Here is a 20,720-nt window from a genome sequence, read left to right as displayed (position 1 = left end):
AAATTTTTCGCCAAATGCATGAATAGACTGCCGATCAGCCTTATGTATTTTTTGACTGGGTTTCCCTACCATCTGACAGTGTGGCAAGATTTAAAGTAAATAACATCAATTTTTAAGTTTCCGCCAACACAAATTATTGTTAAGACTTATAGACTCCTATATGACTAGCCTAGTGTGTTTCATGGGCTAGACTAAGAATTTCCCTTCGATATGACATTGGAAGAGCAACCTGATAGCTCACTGACCACTCGTCACAGGCGAGTACCCCAGGCAGTACACATTTTATTATAAAGACCCCATATTTCACAAAATAACAAACAGATAGATGCATGGATTCGACTTTGCTGATAGCCATCTGAAACAAACAAAACATCTCATGATCTTGTTCCTGTTCGATATAAATGGTTCAGCTAAAAGAATAATGTCCTGATCAACATCATTTTTAATAGCTCTCTTTTCCATTGCTCTGATAACTGCACCAGCAGGGTATCATCCATGGGCTTCATTTTCAATGGGTTTGACTTTTCGATCCAAACAAGGCTTTTCAGTTATACGTGGATTAACCGCAATTTTTTCTCCAGCTAAGTTATTGATTAGTAATAAATGAATACACTCGATGGGTAAAGACTCACTCCTCTGACCGTATCGGGTCCTGAGAATAAGTCTGACAACAAATTTACACAATGGAGAGGAACATTAACAAAACCACACTGTACTCACTGACTGTAGAAAAAGTCTCAGATGAAGGCAACGTATCTGACATTAAAGGACTCTGAGACACTCCTGTGTCTCTTAGCATTTTAATGAGGATAGGCTTGGTAGAATCAAAAACTTGTGCAATTCGTCTTTTTTTTTTTTTCAAGTACTCTAACCCTTCCTGTGTTGGTTTTAAAATATAGTCTTCCACTTTAGCCGACAATGTGAAAGCTTGTTGGTTTCACTTAAGATTTCTCAAATATTTGAAACTAAAGTATATGGGACTAATTAATTTAAGAAACAATATTAATTTAAATTTTCTGTTACGACTATATGGTCTTATACTATATGACAGAAAAGAACTAAAACAACGAGTTTTGCAAAATTCAAGAAATAATTTATTTCCCGAGAAAGCAAAGTGATAATTTAAAAAGAACTAATATCGTTGTGAATCAAATAGACCTAACAGTTATATCACAAGTCAGAAAGTGCAGTTTATTCCTAATTCATTTAATTGGTGTTCCGAACGAACTCTAATATTGAATGTACTGATGTGCCAGAAATCTCGCATGACTTCACATCGGGAATTCACTTCTCGACACTTCGGTTGTGTGAATAAATCAATTTATTTGGATGTCATGTGTATACAATTGGCGAGACACCGGATGATAATTTATGACATTTGAACGTGGTTGAATGTGCAAAATGAAGAGAACGACCCCGAAAACAACTGCTTAACGCACAAAGCAAAGATGAACTGGACTGGAATGTTTCCTTTTTGGGCCCCAGTTTGTCTCGTTACTTCTTAGAATGACTCGAACCAGTGCAACAGTGTATCATGAATACGAAATACATTGCCGTTAATGTTGAATTAACATATCATAGTCTATAGCATTAAATGCTGCAGACAAAACTGAAACATCTCCATCATTAAAAGCAGAGGTGAATGTCCTTTACTACTTTCAGAGGCTTAGCTTCAGTCAGTTAGGAATTTCATTGTGAAAATTTACCTAGCACGAGTTTAATTGTGTTTATTTCTTAATTCAGATATAAATAATGTGGCCTTGCAAATTTTGAGTCGAGCTTCATGCCACTCCCAGCTTTGTACAATCACTTTGGGTTTGGGATTTGCTAACAACACCCATAAATTCCATGCTTTTCCATATCTCAGAAACAGTTTACACGAGAGGTACAATCACTAACAGCACACGTTTTACTGTTAAATCTAGTCCATAATTTTATTACCGTTTTTTGTAGAGTATAACATGTATAGATAACGCTGAATATTAAATAGAAACAGGTCATGTAAATTCAGTAAATTACCGTGTTCACAATCAGAAGACTAATGTAAATAATTTATTATTTAGAACCTGCTTGTTGTTGATTTGAGCTTAATTTAAGCACTTTTAATAGAACCACATCAATCCTTACATATATGTACAGTGTTGGCAGTTTTCAGCTAAAATGTCGATATTTTTCACAAGGTCAGAACAGACTCAAACCAACTCACTTTATCTACACTCGCATGGTTAATCTTATCCTAAATCTTGAATAACATTTTTTTGACAAAGATTTTATCTTTTCAAGTACATACACAAACAATAGAGAAAGCTAACCTGAAGCTTTCGTCCTCACGCTAACATGTTGAATAATATTGTTTAACAAAGAAATGAATTTAATATGCACCTAGTCGAACAGAAGGGTAAAAACAAAAACGAAAGCAACACATAAAAACAACATACATGTCATTATATTGACACCAACCACATGATAGGTATTTTACTGAAGACAAGATTTCACTTGAATATTGTCATTGTTATGTGTCATTTGGTTTCAAGAGATAAAGCAGCAACACTGATCTAGTGGTCTCTGCCTAATTATCCTCCTAAGCAGGGAAGATAGGGACCATGAATATCTGTGAAATCCATTCGAGTGGTCTAAAGCGCTCACCGTTACGGATCACTGCCATCTCACCTCTGTCTGCGTGAGTTTGAGTCTCAGGCTCGGCTAACGTTGGTATGTGAGAAAGCCTGCCAGTAGCTTCTCGTGGGTCGGTCGGTGGTTCTTCCCGGAATTTTCCAGGGTTCTTCCTCCACCAATTATACTGGCCGCCATGTATAGCCTATCTTGTGCTGAAAAATTGCGTTAAACCCTACAACAACAACATAGTTCCTACAGGAAGGAAAAAAAATATAAATATTGACAATGTTTATGATCGGTTTCTAAAAATAATTGGTCGCGTCAAAAAGTATCCCAATGGTTGATTTAAGTCAATCAAATATTATTTTATCATACTGTATATTCTAGGAAAATTGTTAATACTTCTATCTGATATTTCCTGACTGTTTTCTAAGCAACGAAGACTGTTAATTTTATCTAAATGTTAACACTTTTAAACCAAGAAAGTAAATAAATTTAATTATTCATGGAGTTCAATCGCCATGGTTTTGCGCCGGGTAACAAAGTAAACATGTTTGTTTCTTCCTTTACCGTGAGGTCAATTACACCAAACATCCAGTCACTGTATGAAGTGTAACTATATGATTGGTACATGTTATTAACTAACAAAAACTAGATCGTCTTGTTGCATCTTAACTTACTTTAATGCACTGGTTTTCACCGACTGTGGATAAATATGAGGAAGTTCATTAATGTGTTAATGAATTTAAAGTACCGAGAATTAATTAGTGCAGTTGTGACTCCAAAGAACCAAACATTAATTAGTGTAGTGGTAACTCTAGATTACCGAGAATTGATTAGTGTAGTGTCTAAAGAGATGGGAATCAATTACCCCGCGTAACTGCTCTAAGTGTGTCGCTAGAATGATAGTGTTATTGCCCACCACGAAAATACACTATTCAAATCACGCCGGTTTCAAATTCCATTACAGGATTCTCTTTTTCATAGACTTCAGGTATCTGCTTGACCAAACATACTACCAAACGCATGTTCGTGAATCAGGCATAGTATTTCATTAGGATATGTGTTGGTGTGTAAGGCTGTTTCTAGCAAAAGCAAATAACCAGTTAAATTATAATCGATATAAAACCATAATGCTGACTCATACGCCTATTCATTATCAACTTTGTTATTGTCATCTTAATATGAATGGTTTTAAAACGACATATTGCAAGCAAACAAACAAGAACAAACAAAAACAATTTGCGAATTTCCAGGAGTCAGTTTGTGGACGTTAGTAAATTAAAGTATAAGGGGGAATTGACGGGTTAGAATACCTATTAGTGGTTAGATAAAACACTGAATATTAGTAGTAGTAGTAGTAGTAGTAGTAGTAGTTGTAGTAGTAGTAGTAGTAGTAGTAGTAGTAGTCGTATATCTCCAGATTTTAGATATAAATCAATTGATGGTGAAGATAAACGTAGTTTTGAACAAAGGAACAGGAGTAGGTAAATTTAAAAAAAGCAAATCTCAGATCGCAAGCACGGTAATTAAATTCTTGCAACTAAATACTTTCTAATGCCAACCTTCATTTGCGCCAGTGCAGGTCTGAGATGTTTGAAGATTCTTAAGGTCTGCAAAGAAATAATTAAACACTTTCTCTGATAAAAGCTACATACAAAATGAAAGGTGAATACACTCCTTCGCAAATATAACAGACACATTATCAAAAATGAAACAAAAGCTTACTTCGGCATATTTTAGGCCGGTACCTATTTAACAAAATAACATATTTTTCTACACTACCGTTCACAGGGTAAATAATGTATTTTCTCTGTTGAGTTATCAAAATTTGATATAGTCACTAAAAGCCAACATTGCTCTATCACAATTAATACTTTGTGGGAAATGTGTTTAAACATCTGAGCTCACCTTAAATTGATTTGCTAATAGTATTCCGGACGGTTGGTAAGGACAAAATGGATGTAATAATCAGAATTGATTTTCTGTATAAAAAAAAATTCCGTATTCGATAAAAGGTACGATATCATACGGAATAGCTGAGCTTTGTCACAGACTAATTTCATTTTAGGAATGAAATGCAATATGTGAAAATTTTTTAGCGTCTATTACATTCCCTTGAAACAGTATTATTATATTTAGTAACAGTGTATTAGGAATTAATTTGTAAACAAATTATGTACACTCATGTAGTAGAAGATTTACGTATTGGTTGATTAAAGTTTGTTTCTGAATGAACGAAACCAGATATTTCGTGGACTGCCACATACCAGCTGCTTTGCAATATTCGCGTTAACTTTTTTGATACAATGTTTCCGATTCAGGCTTGCGATTGACGTCAGAGTGGTCATATAATTGATGGGTCCATACAAATAACATTCAAGTGACAAGGCATAAACGTGTCTTCTTTGGTAATAAGAGTGGCAAAAAATATACTAACAATTTTACATCCTGAAATTCTTCAAAACGTTCTTTCTTAGTTCCGCAAATCCGAATTATATGGGTTAGAAAGCTTGATTACACATTTTGAAATTGTACTGTAATTTCGACAACATTGCACGTTCAATTACATCCTCCTTACTGCACTCAAAATGAAATGAACATTATATTCCATAGCGTCTTTTTGATATTTACAACTGCAAAACTTAATAATTTTCCTACATTATGATTCCAAACATTCATTGACAGGACAGAAGCAGTTACAGATGTCAACGCGCTCTTCCATCGCTGCTGAAATCAGATGTACTTCATGTAGAATTTATACAGGTAAATCCAGTCCATAATCACAAAGTTTAATATAATCGACAACAATACCAAAATCTATTCATACCAGACCAAATGGAAAAGTTGTTCCAATGCGCATTATTTTACAATATGACTAAATTTCAATTTTAAGTCGACCAAACCGCCAATTTCTTTCGAAAGTGATGTCTAGCGCGCGACGAATTTCAAAATTTTTCTCGTCGGAGTTATGTGCGCACTAATAATGGTGTAGTGTACTGATGAATATGGATTTAGTTTGGAATACAGCATAAATTTAGTTACTTTGTTTCTTGTAGTGTATTTTTGCTTATACAAGTAAGCCTTAAATGGAGTAAGAAAATGAACATATAATGAAATCGTTACTGCATTTTGTATGGGAAAATATGAAGTCGTTTTGTCGGATGGATATACTGCACTCCCAAGTTCGTGCAGTATTTCCATCCGAAAAACTCGTTCATATTTTCCCATACAAATGCAGTAACCTATAAAAATAGTAAACTCAACCGTGCCGCATCATTGCTAATGTATATTATGGGCAGAAGCCTATATTTTCTAATAAAAAACCGAAACTATTTTCATTGTCCAGTTTACAGTGAATACCTTGATGCATGTCACGTACAAACTTAACTCACGTTCACATTCTCAGTTAATGGAGGTCATCTTTGATTATGTACAGATAGTTCACGATGTTTTAAATTGTCGACTATCCTACTTCGATAAAAATGTACTAACCGGTCCTTAAATACATTCATGATTTAGGGTATTTTGTCAAATCCGGAATAAATAAAACAGTATTTTACACCCATTAAACAATATATACAACAAACTATATATATTTTGTGTAATTTATTTCTGTTGAGTAACAGTAACTTTTCGAAAGCACTGGCAATTAAATTTCCTACCTGTGTACTCTTGAAAAGTGTCACATAAATCGTCAACTATAAATCGTCTTTTTCTTTCTGAAACACTGCATTCTGCTGTAAGGAAAATGATTCGTGAGTAAAAAGGGTATATATATCTACAGAATGTATGTCTTTGCTCAAAAGATCTTTCTCAGAAACAAAGTTTGATAGATTCACATGCTTCATAGTTTGTTCTGAATAGGAATGAATGATAGCTTTAAAATTGTCTAGCTAAGTTAGATTTGGAAAGAACAATATCATCCAGAAATTTTGCTTCTGACTTTTAATATTTATTATATATTATTATATGCTGTATTGTTTATAGATAAGCAGAATATGGTTTCACATACGATTGCAATCCAACATACTAGATAACAAACAAGATGATTATCCAGGGTAACAGATAACATAAAATATGCTTATCCAAGGTAGCAGATAGCAAACAAGATGCATATCCATGATATCAGATAACACAGAAGAATGTAACCCAAGGTACCAGATCACATACACCATTCTTTTCCAAGGCAACAAAGCCAAAGAAACATAGCCTTGATGCAAGATCTTTTCTCAAAAATAACACTGTACCTAGAAACAAGTATGTCAGCGATTATTACTATATTTGTTTCAAGATAGTTGAATGATGTATACAGTGAAAACAAACAAAATCTTAATTTGATTTTATAGAAAGACATTCAATCTGAATACCTAAGCCAGGCATCTATTGCGTAAAAGTAAAGAAGGAAATAGAATCTGTACAAATATCTGAAATTTCATCTGTAGAATAACTTTATGTAGTAGTAATTCTTACCTAAACCATTCTGTCCGATTTCTATCGCCATTAATAGTAACACTACAATAGTACCTGAAACAAATGACAGTAATTTCATTGCCATTTAAATTCTGATGTAAACGCAGGTTCCTGCAATTACCATTAATTAACGTTCTGGCTCCGTGAGAACGTTTTAACATACAAGTTGCTTAATTTCAAGTCTAACACTTTCATTGGCACGTCAGTAAAGATAAACCAAATCTAAACTATTCATTTAGGATTTTGATCATTTCAGTCTCCAAGGTATTCATTCATAAGGAACATTCTCAAAAATATGCCCCTTTGTTATTTTGACAAAGTAAGTTGTAGTCATTTCTAAAATTAGTATATAATTACTATCATTAATATGAGAAATAGATCAAACCGTTTTACCCATCTGTAAAATCCCCGTCCGTCCTTGATGTGTATCCAGGATCAAAGGACATCGCTTATGGCTCAGTGCCGTGTTCTTATCTCTCACTATTCTGCAAAGTCGGGCATACATAGGGAGTGCCATATTGTGTCTTGCAAGCTCTCTCGATCTGAGTTATCATTTATTGCAGTTTGATTGGTATTCAAAATTCACAAGTGATTAAATTATAGAACGCGGTTTGCTAAAGAAACCAACACTGAATAGAATCTAAAACTTATAATGAGCTGAAAACATTCGGTTTCTGGCAGCATCAGTACATTTATTTACTTTCATGGAACGTTTTCGAAATTTGGATCCTTGTCCAGAAAAATGTTTTAAAAGAAATTATCTGTGAGAAATTGTGATCATTCACTTTAACGTACTGAAGTAAGTTGCCGAAACGAGCCTCATAGTTTCCATGTCATGTGTCGTTCATGGGTTCAAAACCCATTTAGTGAAATCAGAAAGAATATGGTAGCTGCTAAATACCTTTTCACGTGCAGAATATCGTCGTTGATGACATAAAGTTTAGAGAATATGGTCGTTACAAGCGCGATGAGCGACATAAAAGTTAGGTTGTGAATCCTAATGTTTTGGAAACATTCATAATCACAATTCATAAAAGTCTACCGGTTTCTTTTTCTTCTTCTGGTGATGCAAAAATTCCTGTGGTTTATTTCCATAACGATACTCCAGCTCGACAAATTTACCAAAAATGAGACGCTCTTTCTATACTGGCCGAATGTGTCATTCTTTGGTATTGGTATGAATATACTGTCTACACGTTAGACATACTAAGGGTAATTCACAAGCATTAAATAATTCCTTGTTGTTATCTTTGAAGAAAAGTCATCGACGACAAATAGCCATAACATCTTTTCACACAATACCTATACTGTTGCATTTTTCCAGGATAGTAACTGCATTTGTGAAAACCTGTGAACTCGGTTACTCCGTCATTGAAATGAATGATAGACTTCAATGTATTTTCGTATGAAAATTTATGTCTTTTAGATGGAGTTTAATAAATCGGCAATAAATGCAGATGATTTTTCTGCAGGGACATGGGACTTTACATTTTCCTATATTTTACCGTGTATGTGTAAGTAGTCGTTCTAATTTGCTCGGAAGTCAATTTGTAAACAGCTTGAATGTGGAAATAATCTTCAGGAGCTACCGAACGCTTTTCTTTCTTGGCCGATCTTGATTATCTCTAGATTGTGGGGAACGTGGATGGTGTCAGATATGATGCAGGGAACGTGGATGTTGTCGCATATGGATCAATTATATCCTCTTTAAAATTACTAGGGTGAACGTCTGATAAAAATAAACGTAATGCCTGACATTAGACGTAAAAGAAAATAGTAAATTTTCTTCCGGGTTCTCCATAGAGCGGTGTGATACATTCATGAAGGTAAACCATTGAGAGAGAGAGAGAGAGAGAGAGAGAGAGAGAGAGCTATCTCCTGCAAAAGAAAATACCTTCATCCATTTTTATTTTCAACCATGGAAGAGCAGCAAAACGTTACATGTCATGTATTTACAGATTTACTACATATACACAAAGACTTCTGAAGACATTGATAACTTTTCCACTGTTTATAAGAATGAAGATACCTGTTATGCATGTCAGGAGAAATGACAGCCAGTGAAATTGTTATAATGTATGTCGTGGATGGTGGAGATGTGAGACATCTCCCCCACTACTTGTGGTTTTTTTGGTTATCGTTACCTAAGAAATGATGTACCACGGTGGTATTGCCCAGATGGAAAACACAATAAATTAAAATATAAAAGTAGTGGCTGGAATGACAGAGATCTGAACCCGAGGAGATATATAGAGAAGAATAACACGAGCCCCGTGTGAAAAATACACCATTTTAATCGATTTCATAAGCAAGATGAAATCGAACATGACATGAGAATCATTCTCTTCCACGCAGAAACTGATTAGAAAAATTATCGGAATTTCAATTAGCTGTTCTATATTTGGTGTAACAAATTTTATCATATGACTGAGTGACATAGCAACTCAGTTTGCCTGGCATCACAGCAGGACTTGGTGCTTCCGGTCTTTCCCAAATCAATGTTTGTGATAGATCGGCCTCTCTCTCTCTCTCTTCGGGTCACCAACCTCTTGGTTGCAGTCTGCACTATCAATCCTCTGTGCAGTCCGTATGGAGATATTTTTTTTTCCTTCATATAGAAAGATAACATAAGACCTTAATACTTTCAGATTTTGTTTCTTCTTCAAGGATAAACAACTATTCGCACTCTTTTCGCCAGAAATTGGCTACCAAATCAACAGAACTAGTTACGTCATTCTTACTAATACACAAGCAACATGTTATTATAAATTTATCAGTTGACTTATGAGTCGACACGTGTTTCGAATGGTACACCATCGATTCAGTTGGAAAGAATTCATAAATTATTTACACACGAATTAATGGACTTCACCTCTTGTCCCAACTTCTAAATTTGGTTATTAACTATTCACTAACATATATTTTCAGACATGGAAAAATCTATCCTCAGCGTAAATAACTAAAATCATTGAAGACACATACTTCACATATTCACACATTTTGTGTCAGAAGACAAATATATTATAATACATGATATTTAGTACACGCAAACGAACTAAATGCTAACACATTCATATAACGAACTATTTTATGACATTCTTACATAAGTGAATTATGAAACTTGCACTAGTATTTCTGAATTCAATGAAAAACATAAGTATGAATTTAAAAAGAATAAAATCAACAATAATTGCAGACTTACATGAATGAATAGATAACGCATGCAATCTAGATTAACCTTGCGCTTTATTCGAGATTCGATCTAATTATGCATATCTCTCTCTCTCTCTCTCTCTCTCTCTCTCTCGGCTTAAATGACATTCGTTGGTCAACGTCTACAACTTGGCCGTTCATGTTTTACATTTTTAAATTTTAAACGTTTTATTTATACTTTTGTTTTAAATTTAAATTCTATTAAAAACTACTATGAGAAGTAAACGTTTCAGACATATAATCTATTTCAAACAAAATTTCATATTTAATCTTTTTAGTCTTAGAAACAGGATGTCCCTGCTCAGAAAAGTCCTAAATAAATTAAGGATGATATGCCAAATTTAGTTTTGGGAACCTAGAATCATCAGGTTGAAACATTGCACCTTGCTTAACACCACACTACACAATTTCTGAAAGTTTTTAAACTCCTAATTATCGAGCATAATTATTTGGAATCGTGAGCAAAGCTGAAATATGTGGGGCACGAAAATGTACTATTATGGCTATAATTGACTATATAAATCTGGGCAGAGATTTCAATTAGTACATATGGGTTAGTTCCCATGAATGTAGTACCTATCTATTTTGTCGTGTATATATTGGCATAGATTTAGATATTGTTGGCATTGATCTAATCAAGTGCAATCATTTTCGAATTGACGTGATAATAATGTTTGTAATAAACCAATTAATGCTCAGATAATATATCAAAATCTCAATACACACCTGAGAACAAAAGAAATTGCTAAACAGTCCATCTTAATTCATAAACTCAACTACATTCTGATCAGCTGTTATGAGCGTGAATATTATATATTTTTGAGTGAAATGCGTAAAATAAAAAATAAGAATAGTCACTCATTTTTATTTCTGAGAAAGTGGTAAAAATACGTAACTGTTATATCAGTCAGAGGCGTCAGAAGAGAGAGGGTGGGGGACGGAGCTGACCTCGTGTATGAAATTTAAAAGTGTTGTGCATTTGTCAGGTTTAGCGTAAGGGATGATTTAACGTGCATAATGATCCTCAACGTTTCTCTCCGATGTCAGCTGATTACTTTTGAACCGATTATGGCGAGACATAATGGTAGCCTCCGAAGGGGACATGGCAAGGGGATAACGGCATTAAAAGAAAAAAAAGAGGAATAGTCACTTATTTTTATTTCTGAAATAGTGGTAAAATATGTAACTGTTATATCAGTCAGAGGCGCCAGAAGGGAGAGGGAGGGGGGATGGGGCAGACCTCGTAGATGAAAATTAAATGTAATCATGCTTTTTTACTGCGCCTGAAGCAGGGCCATGCCATGATCACTTACACTCTTAGGCACAATTATTCCAGCTGACAAAATACTTGGTTCTGGTTACCGTTCATCACCCTAATCAGGGACATGCCGTCTTCACGCAAACTTGTCTTTACACTTTGAGTAAGAGTAATTCTTCCAGTCACATATTTTCATTTTCTCGTATGCATCGGCTGATAAAATGTTTGTTTTTCTAATTTGATTTGCTGATGTTGGTTGTAACTACGGTAATGATCCTAGATGACTGGATAACATATTTTCATATCCAGATTGATATGCTTGGGTATGACCATCACATCTACAAATAATTTATGGCCAGATTTCATTTCTATGTGTTAGACGTTGGTCCAGCAAGTTCTTTGTACTCTGCACGCTCATAATGATACCATTGAATATTTCACAATTTTATTTCGTGAAAAGTGTTGCCTCAAACTAAATATGAAGAGAAAATATGTTCCAACGAAATATTAGTTGACCCAAAACACTGTTTTGTCTACGTGCAAAAATGGGCATGAAACGAAAAATGATGGTGAATTACAGTTTGCAATTTTATTAAGGCTACATATTCTGTGCCCTTTTTATGCAGTCTTGTTTATGTTAAGCCAAGTAAACCAAGTGCAACCTGATGACTCTTTATAAAAAATTAGGTATTATGGAATTGTATAAGGCATACAAGTTTCACTGTCTCCGAAAATGAAGAACTGGATAAAAAGCAAGAACTAAAATATTGACAACGAAGCTACCTACATTTCAATAGACAATGTTACGAACTGCAAAATAGATGTTAACACGTTTTTGAAAAGAATTTTACTTAGTACAAATTACAATCAAGACATATATTAGACTGACTTTAGCAAGTCATGATAATAAAACACGTAAAAGGGGGCTAAATATTAGAAACTATTTGTATAGACTCTTAACATATACATGTATATCTGTCCAACTAGTCGGCCTTGGTAAATTATCCAAATATGGAGAGTTAATCGTGAGATAACAGAGACGCATACTCAGCGACGATGGTTTAGAGTGGGATATACTTTGGTCGGAGCACTGACATCTCACACGTCAAATTAGGTCGCCAAAATTGCCAAACAACTAAAATAAAACTTTTTCAGGGTCAGAATACAGCCCAAACTATGCCCAGATAATTCTTGCAAAGTAAGCCAACAGTAAACAGCAGGCGAATGAAAGTACTTGTAAGGTAGCTATCGCTTCTGTGAAGGCAATTTTAGCCTTTCCTTATACGATGACAACTGAACGAAAAGATGTTAAAGGTGAAACCTCCCCTATTCTCTAAATCTAATTCATTTAATATTTAGAACTATGAGTCTATGTCAGTGATACACCTTTCTGATGCTTTGTGTTTGAAATGCTGTTTATAATGGTGGCATGTTGTTCGAGTTACTAGGCTCTAATGCCCTCCTCTGTATTGTATGCGTTCGACCTGATAATCATATATGAGTCAATATTTTGATACAAATACAACAGATAAGAATAGATGTCAGACCAAAGGTTAGGCCTATTTAAGCAGACAGACACAGAAAACAGATAACCTAGGTCATACGTTATTCGTAATTTTAACTAAGGTAGGCAGAGTTACAAGTCTTGTCCATCAAAACTAACACAATAATACATCATTTATATGAATGTTTATATGGCATATATAAATGCATGTATATATATGTATACATATATATATATATATATATATATATATATATATATATATATATATATATATAGAGAGAGAGAGAGAGAGAGAGAGAGAGAGAGAGAGAGAGAGAGAGAGAGAGAGAGACTAGTATAACTGGAAATAATGTTCATGCACAGTTGTGCTCTTGTTTGAACTGTTTATGGAAGCATTACACGTATGTTGATTGTTTAGAGATACTCTAAGTGTTGTCAATCAACTGACATGATGATCGTTATTCTGGGAAAAATATTTCAATGATATTTACACTAGTAGGAAGGATCGCTGCTTTAGCTTTAAAAATTACAGTAGAAGTGAATATATAATTTGTTGTAATACCTAATACACTGTGGTTATAGCTGTCATTAGAATTACACTGCGGTTATAGATGTAATTAGAACTACGTTCCAGTCATAGCTGTCACTAGAATTTATTTTGTGGCTGTAGATGTGGAAACGTTGAGATAGTTACATCTGTAGATGCAGCAGATGTAATGGCAGGAAAAGTCTTAGATGTAGTAATTGCAGAACAAAAGAAAGCATAGTAGTATTCGTGGAAATCTACACATCTAAGAAAGTTAAATAATATAAATAATCATTAACATTGAGGAACGATATACCAGTCATTAGTTGATGCAAACAGTGGGTAAACAGATGGATGAGGACTTGTGGACAAAGCAGCATCATCAATAGAAAAGACAAACAAAGTGGAAGTCACAGTTGCTTTGTTGGTGGGTGGGTGACAGGCAAGGTACTCAAAGTCAGAAGTACTTGAGGCATTTGTTCATCAAATATAAAATTTTAATATTATCTAGGTTCCTTGCCGTAATAACATTGACAATTAAGGTACAAGTGGTAGTGATAAGATTATATATCAACAACAAAAAAAGACAAAGCATCTTGATTTAAATATAATTATTTTAACAAGTTTTGCAATTGCTAATAAAGCATTTTAAAAAAATGAGGCAAAAAGACAATAGGATGATATTTGTTATGTTGGTGGAACGTGGGGATGTAAATTTTCTGTATCACTCGTTTTCTTCAGGCTCTGGAATAATGCTGACACGATGGGTCTCTGTACTCGCCGCTATTTTAACAGGTAACATAGAAAATCAAAGTCATATTCCCACGTAGTAGACAGTCACATATAGAATTTCTACGGACTAAGAAGATTTCAGAATCAAGATACAGTTACGCCTTATGATTGATCAAAAGCTGATTGTAAAATTAAAGGTCACTGGCCATACGCAAACATATTTCTTTTCACATCAGATTTGCATTACATGATTAAAAGCAGTTATACTCCCTCAACAAGAATAAACAATATCAAGTATAAAATAGAAATAATAATTTTATTGCTCGAAATAGAAGTATACAACGCTGTTACGCCAATCGGAAATGACATATATTTATCCCCACAAGATGAAGTACATGGTTCTTGTTGTCGAAAAATAAAACACTATAAACTATTCATATGGAACATTTAGATGAAGCTATTAAAAACTAATTTACTGTTCAGGATTATAACGATCTGCGTACGCGACGAACTAGATTGTGTCGCTTTTAAAACTGTTCCATTGTTTCAATTTATTTTCAAGATTCCCATTGATACAGGTGAACATGAATCAATGCTGGCTTCCCTATGTCGGCCGACTTTGTAAAATAAAGAAAAAGATCGGCACACTTAAAACAATGAAAATGAATCAAAGTTGGCTCCCTTATGTCAGCTGAAAGTCAGTTTCCGTCGATGGCATGCTTTGTAATAAGATAACCTTTTTATTTGATATTCTGTATGTAAGTTTAAGCAAGGGGTTTATTGTTCTCTGCCAGTTGTGTTTATTCATCAAACGTTCTTCTACGTGTTTGTCACATGTAATCATATTTGATATTTGCAGGGTAAATAGTATATACAGCAATAACTTGCTTTAATAATAATTTTGGAACCCATGCTAGCGAAAAGAGTGTCATTTGCACTCACAGTGAATATAGTTTAAAATAATGATTTTTATTTGCGAGACACCGTCGTATAGTTAACCTGGATACAATTGAATCTTGGTCATTTTGCACCTTATAACTTATCATGCGTGAATGGCAGGTGCCTTCAAGCAAATATCGGGTGATATTCTTGTCTACTGTGCGATTTTGTTATCTGGCATAAGTGACACACACTACAGTAAGGATGAATTCACGGATATATTTGTTTCTTGAATGAATTTCGCATATTGAAAAGAACGAATAAATGATAACAATGGAAGATTAGTTTCTTTCATTTCATTTTCGAATCAGTGTTTGTTCATCTATTTTATTGTACCGTGCAGTCGGGGGTGGGGGACTAATTCAACACAAAATTATTTTCTTTCTAGTTTGTATGGAAAATTGAGCAAGTATTGTTGATGATATTGAATGGTAATGAAAAGTTTCCAGTTTATGAGCGCACACACTAAGACATCAACTTGAAAAAAAGCAAACAAACAATACAATTAACTTGTAAGAGATTCATATTAAGGAAGCTAAACGTCTGACAAAATGCATAGCATTTCTCTCTCTCCCTATCTCTCTCTCTCTCTATGATGTGTAATCGAGTGTATTATATGCATCAGTTTTACAAACTTAAGCCTAAAATTAAATATATTTGTTATAATATCTCATGTACGCCACTCTTAGAAAATGTGTACGTATTCAGTAGAATATTATCTGTTAAGTATTATTGTTTTATAAATCAGTATTGATGATATGACCGGAAGACTTAAACTGAGAATGTCATGGTGCAGATGCATGTATGTTTTAGCATGAAAAATAAATGTATATAAATATTTTATAATATTTTATGTAAAATTAGCAAGATATTTCAGTTTGTGTTTTCTCTCATTATATATGTACGTCACGAAGTATGTTTATTTTTTCTTTTAAAGAATATCAAGATAGTTTAATTTGTTTAAATTAGTTCAATATTTTCGTAAAACATATTCTATTTTACCACCTATAAAAATTGTCAAAAACATTTTGTCCTACATTAATTTTGCATCAACTTATTGTTTAAAAAAAATGAAACTTCAAAGTATTGTTTAGTTGGGCTGAACTGTCGTTCAAATTGAGACGATTTCTCTTAATTTCGGCCCAATTTCGGCCCAGTTGTCTTTAAACCAAATTCACTATAATCCGGCATAAATGGTACAACTTTGTCCATCCTTCACCCTATTCGATCCCACAACTTTAATCCATTTTTTTCTTGGTAAGCAGGGTCTTTCGGAAAAAAAATAACCCTTTTGTCCCATCAACACTCTTTTGGTTGCATACAGATGCACAAAAAATGAACCATTTTTGCTTTACAAAAGCACGATCGTTTGATATTTCACACAGACATTTACGTAGGGAAATTAAACACTTGAATGCCTAAGTTGAATAGAAGGGATAAATGTACGTAATATCCGCTTTTGGCACTCGGAAACTACCGATTGTTTAGGAAGATTGCCGAACAGTTTTTTCACTTAAAAAGAGAAATTTTAAGTCTATTTAAACATTTGTATGGTGTGCATTCATGCAAATGCGTTTTCTAATGACTATAATAATATCACAAGTGTGTACAATTTAGGGGGCCAGTGATGTTTAACATATCAAATTCAGATTCTGTTTCATCAATCAAACCGTAAAGTTGGCGTAACGCGATGCTATTGAGTTTTGCTGTAGAAGAAAGAGAAAGAAAAATACGTGCCACATCCGTTTATAACATGTGCTATATTACTGGTCCAGCCACAAAATCAAAATAAATTATTGACGTAATGTAAGTACTCATGCCTTTGTTGCAACAATCCTATTCACCGGTATCACTAAGCGTCGCCGATAAAATTCAGGGGCTAAAAATTCAATATTGCCGTATGCAATCCAACACATACAAAACTGCTCTTGCCTATGTTGAATTTAGAAGCACGATAAGGTCTATTTTGTTACAGTATACTATTAAGCATTCTATTATGTATTTAAAGGAAGGCATTTCATATGTGTACAATGGAGCAGTGGGTGAAGGGATTCCACTGGTTGTATTTTGGTGAGTCCATTCTCAGTCTTTATTTCTTTCAGTCCCTAATTCCCTATTTTTGGTGAATATGAGAACGATAGAATAACAGTTAATTTGACCTAAGCGTAATGGGTAATATCCGTTGATTTCGGACATGATTGTAGCTATTGAATTAGGACGCACCAATGACAGATATTAAGGTCCTTCCTTTTATTATCGGCATGTTGTTATGTTATCCAGTACCGTAGTTATCAATTCAGAAGCGCAAGACGTGTTGTATTTATGCTAGGCTCTAATGTGGAAATTACCTATCAAAAAACCATCGTAGGCCACACTTTATTTTTTGCAAACAGATGCTTTAGAAAGCAGTGACTAAATGTATTACTTCAGATGACTTTTCTAAAACCGGTAGAACATAACATGTTTTCTTTGTCAAGAAAAAAGCAGTTGAATTACGAAAACATTATAATTTCTACTTATGCATTAGTTCTGCTTTTTACTGAATGAAAGTAACTTTACTTTCTGCTTAGTTAGTCTCGAGAATAAATCAGATACAAAACTACGAATGATACCTTGAAGAGACAACAAAAACTTGCAGATATTTCATGACGTATTTTTCTGTATCTGTAACAACATTTCAGTATCGACGCAAAGTTCGGTTAACTTCTCTTAAGTTTGCTTTGTTATGGAATACAATTTATCTTATAAGACAATGATTGAAATGAAATTGTTCGAAATAAAAGGACTCATTTTCCATACTAAAATAAAACATGAAGCTTGCTTGATATGTCCCATATATTTATGAAATAAAATTAAATATTTAAACGTTACATATATATGACACAATTATTGGTCATACTATTTCAACACTTTGTTGCTTTGGAGCAAGCGTTGGTTCGTGAACGCATCTTGCCACTTTGAATTCCGTGCCGGCAATATCGTTGATTGCTAATATTTCGTACTCACCCGTTGATAGTCCAGTGGAAGACCTTATCGGGGGAACATCTGCAGTTTAAAATACCAGCGAGATATTTTCACACAGACCTCAAACAGCCTCGATCGTACCTTTTTGGCCAAATGTAACAGAAACGCAACGATGCAAGTGTGCATCAGCGACCTGGAGCTTTTCTGGCCTGATTAAACTCAACGACATATTAGTTATATCTTTAATAGTATTGTCGACAAGAGTGTGCAGGGTTTCTTTTAGTGAAGTAAAGTTAAATCTATATTGATTATTTGCTAGTCTAATCGTCAAGGGTTTCTCTATGAGAATCCTGCATGTATCATGGTCCGTAATGTCCTGGGCAAAACATTATCGGCAAATAAATACTGCTTAGTTGATCACTTTTTACGAATCTGTTACCGGCTCTTACCGTCCTAACAAAAAATTATAACCGTGACGCCAGGTCGTCCGGGGTGAAACATTCATCCACTATTATTTGATCCAATAGTGTTTGATGCAAACCACACCAAACCCACCAATTGTCAATGATGGTATCTCGTTAATTGTTTCAAGAAGTGTTCACATTCTCAATCTTTGTAGCCTAGATATTTTTCTTGCTGTATATTTCCTCTTAATCTCAGTTGGGCTAGAGATTAGGCAAAATTGTTTGATTTTCCTCAATGTATAAGCAAATTTAGCTTGGTGTCTCTCATTTTGCGTGCTTTGTCATCAAATGATAGTAGAGGAGGTAGTAAATATATATCTGGCTCAGAGACGTTTTCAATTTCAGCTTGCTATGGCAACTTCGTTAATATTTCTACTGTCGCTGCATGGCTTTTTGATCGTCTTGAATAGATCAGATGCTTTCATAATCGGACCAGGTTCGTTCACGCTTCGTATCATGAAGGCAGAGGCGCGATCAGTCTTCTTCGAGGCATTGACAGTCTATGCGGCTGTTGCTGTGATTTTCTCTGTAGGTTCGATTATCGGGGCACACATCACAGTGAAACACTCAGTGACCTCTTCTCGGGCGGATTGTCCCGAAGTCAACGCGTGCGGTGGTATAGTCACGTAGAATATGTAATTGATCTGACATGTATTTTATTACGCGGATACGTTAAAATGTTTGCTCGCATTCAGTCTGAGGCGATAACGTGTGTTTGTGAAATTAGCTGTGACAAATCGATACGGGGTTGAGTCTGCGCTTGATATAATGGTTTTAAACCGATTCCAGGTTATGTAGGCCGCGCACCACATGTGGTAAATATATTTTATCTCACACGTTTCGAACCCGTTGAAACGTATGCGTAACGATGTGAGAAATAGAATACGTCGGTTTTTGTGCCTTTATGTCAGGCGTAATTTGGAGGTATGTGATAAACTTCACTGGTGGATCCTCGTCGGTGATCGCTTGGATGGCCCTGATGTTAAAATCGCGAAGTATGTCACATATATATGTATGTATGTGTGTGTGTATGTGTGTGTGTGTGTGCTTGCAAGGGTCACAAAGATAGCCAACACATTACACGTTGATAGTGGCAAGGAAATTCTCAGGCGGTGTCCACGTTAATGAAACAACACAAAGTACAAAATTCATCGTGGACAGTGTGGAGCGATTCCAGCAAACCCCCATGGAACGATTGTAAACGTAGGAAATGCTAATGCAAACAGAGTTATCTCACGAATGGTTAAAGAAAACTTTCTGCCACCGTGGCTCTGTTAAAAATGCAATCACATGTTGAAGCCAGCTGACGCAATAAAAGCAAATCAGTATTAGAACCTATAAATGACCCAATTAAATCAATCTATAATAGGCCATGATGCCATTCTTGTACGCGACTGGAGAACTCCAAGATGGAGTCAGGAGAGCTACTGGTCCCGTTTCAAGCCAAACCACCCATTAAATCTCAGATGAATCATGTCCTCGTAATACACTGGGATATATCATCTCGTGAAAGGTCATCAACGCGTTTTTTTCGTGAGGAGTTACAAGTAATACACGCGGATACAGAGTTGCCCATCATTTACGAGTGATGCTACAACGGCTTCATTTAAGACATGTCAGGACGACATTGCTAACCTCATTACCTCGTTGGTTAACAATGCGGTCCATTGTAAACTGGGGTTATTAACGTGTAAATCCATTGTGGTGTCATTCCATGTAATATCCACTTTAGTTTTGACACATTGATTAATCTGATTACAAGCGAACGTAGGAATGTGTTTTTCGTCATTATCAGACTATGCGTGTGCGATCAGCGTATAGATTTGTTGCTAGAGAGGTTCATTCTCGAGAACAACCCGGCTGGGCTGTGACACATCTTCTACCCTGGAGAAAGCAAGTTATGCTGAACTGGATCATTTGATTTGATCGTCGACAATCCAGAAGCGCTTGGGATACCATATAGTTAATCCTTTTGAGATTTATGCCGTTCTTGACAAACCAAGACGCCATGCTTTCGTCGGTCTTGAC

The 20,720-nt window shown here is 34.9% G+C and overlaps 1 protein-coding gene across 6 annotated transcripts in view; it reads right to left on the bottom strand.

Annotated features, from left to right (window-relative positions):
* LOC149803361 (uncharacterized) overlaps window positions 1-20,720 on the bottom strand; it is a 102,836-nt gene that overhangs the window by 64,950 nt on the left and 17,166 nt on the right. For 3 of the 6 annotated variants that reach the window (XM_089953061.1, XM_089953065.1, XM_089953067.1), the window contains exons 1-4: window positions 7,483-7,545; window positions 7,090-7,143; window positions 6,282-6,356; window positions 4,182-4,229 (exon numbers count right to left, since the gene is read on the bottom strand). In XM_089953061.1, the coding sequence (XP_089809187.1) occupies window positions 4,182-4,229; window positions 6,282-6,356; window positions 7,090-7,143; window positions 7,483-7,486 (181 nt within the window). In that variant the 5' untranslated portion in view covers window positions 7,487-7,545. Of the gene's footprint in view, window positions 1-4,181; window positions 4,230-6,281; window positions 6,357-7,089; window positions 7,144-7,482; window positions 7,546-20,720 lie in introns of those variants that run through there. The other 3 variants (XM_089953063.1, XM_089953062.1, XM_089953064.1) reach the window with 3 other exon arrangements.

The sequence above is a fragment of the Sinohyriopsis cumingii genome, chromosome 3 (assembly GCF_028554795.1).
Source record: "Sinohyriopsis cumingii isolate HCF-2022 chromosome 3, ASM2855479v2, whole genome shotgun sequence".
Classification (NCBI taxonomy): Eukaryota; Metazoa; Mollusca; class Bivalvia; order Unionida; family Unionidae; genus Sinohyriopsis; species Sinohyriopsis cumingii.
Note: the sequence above shows the minus strand (reverse complement) of the source record. Positions and strands in the feature narration are given on the sequence as shown.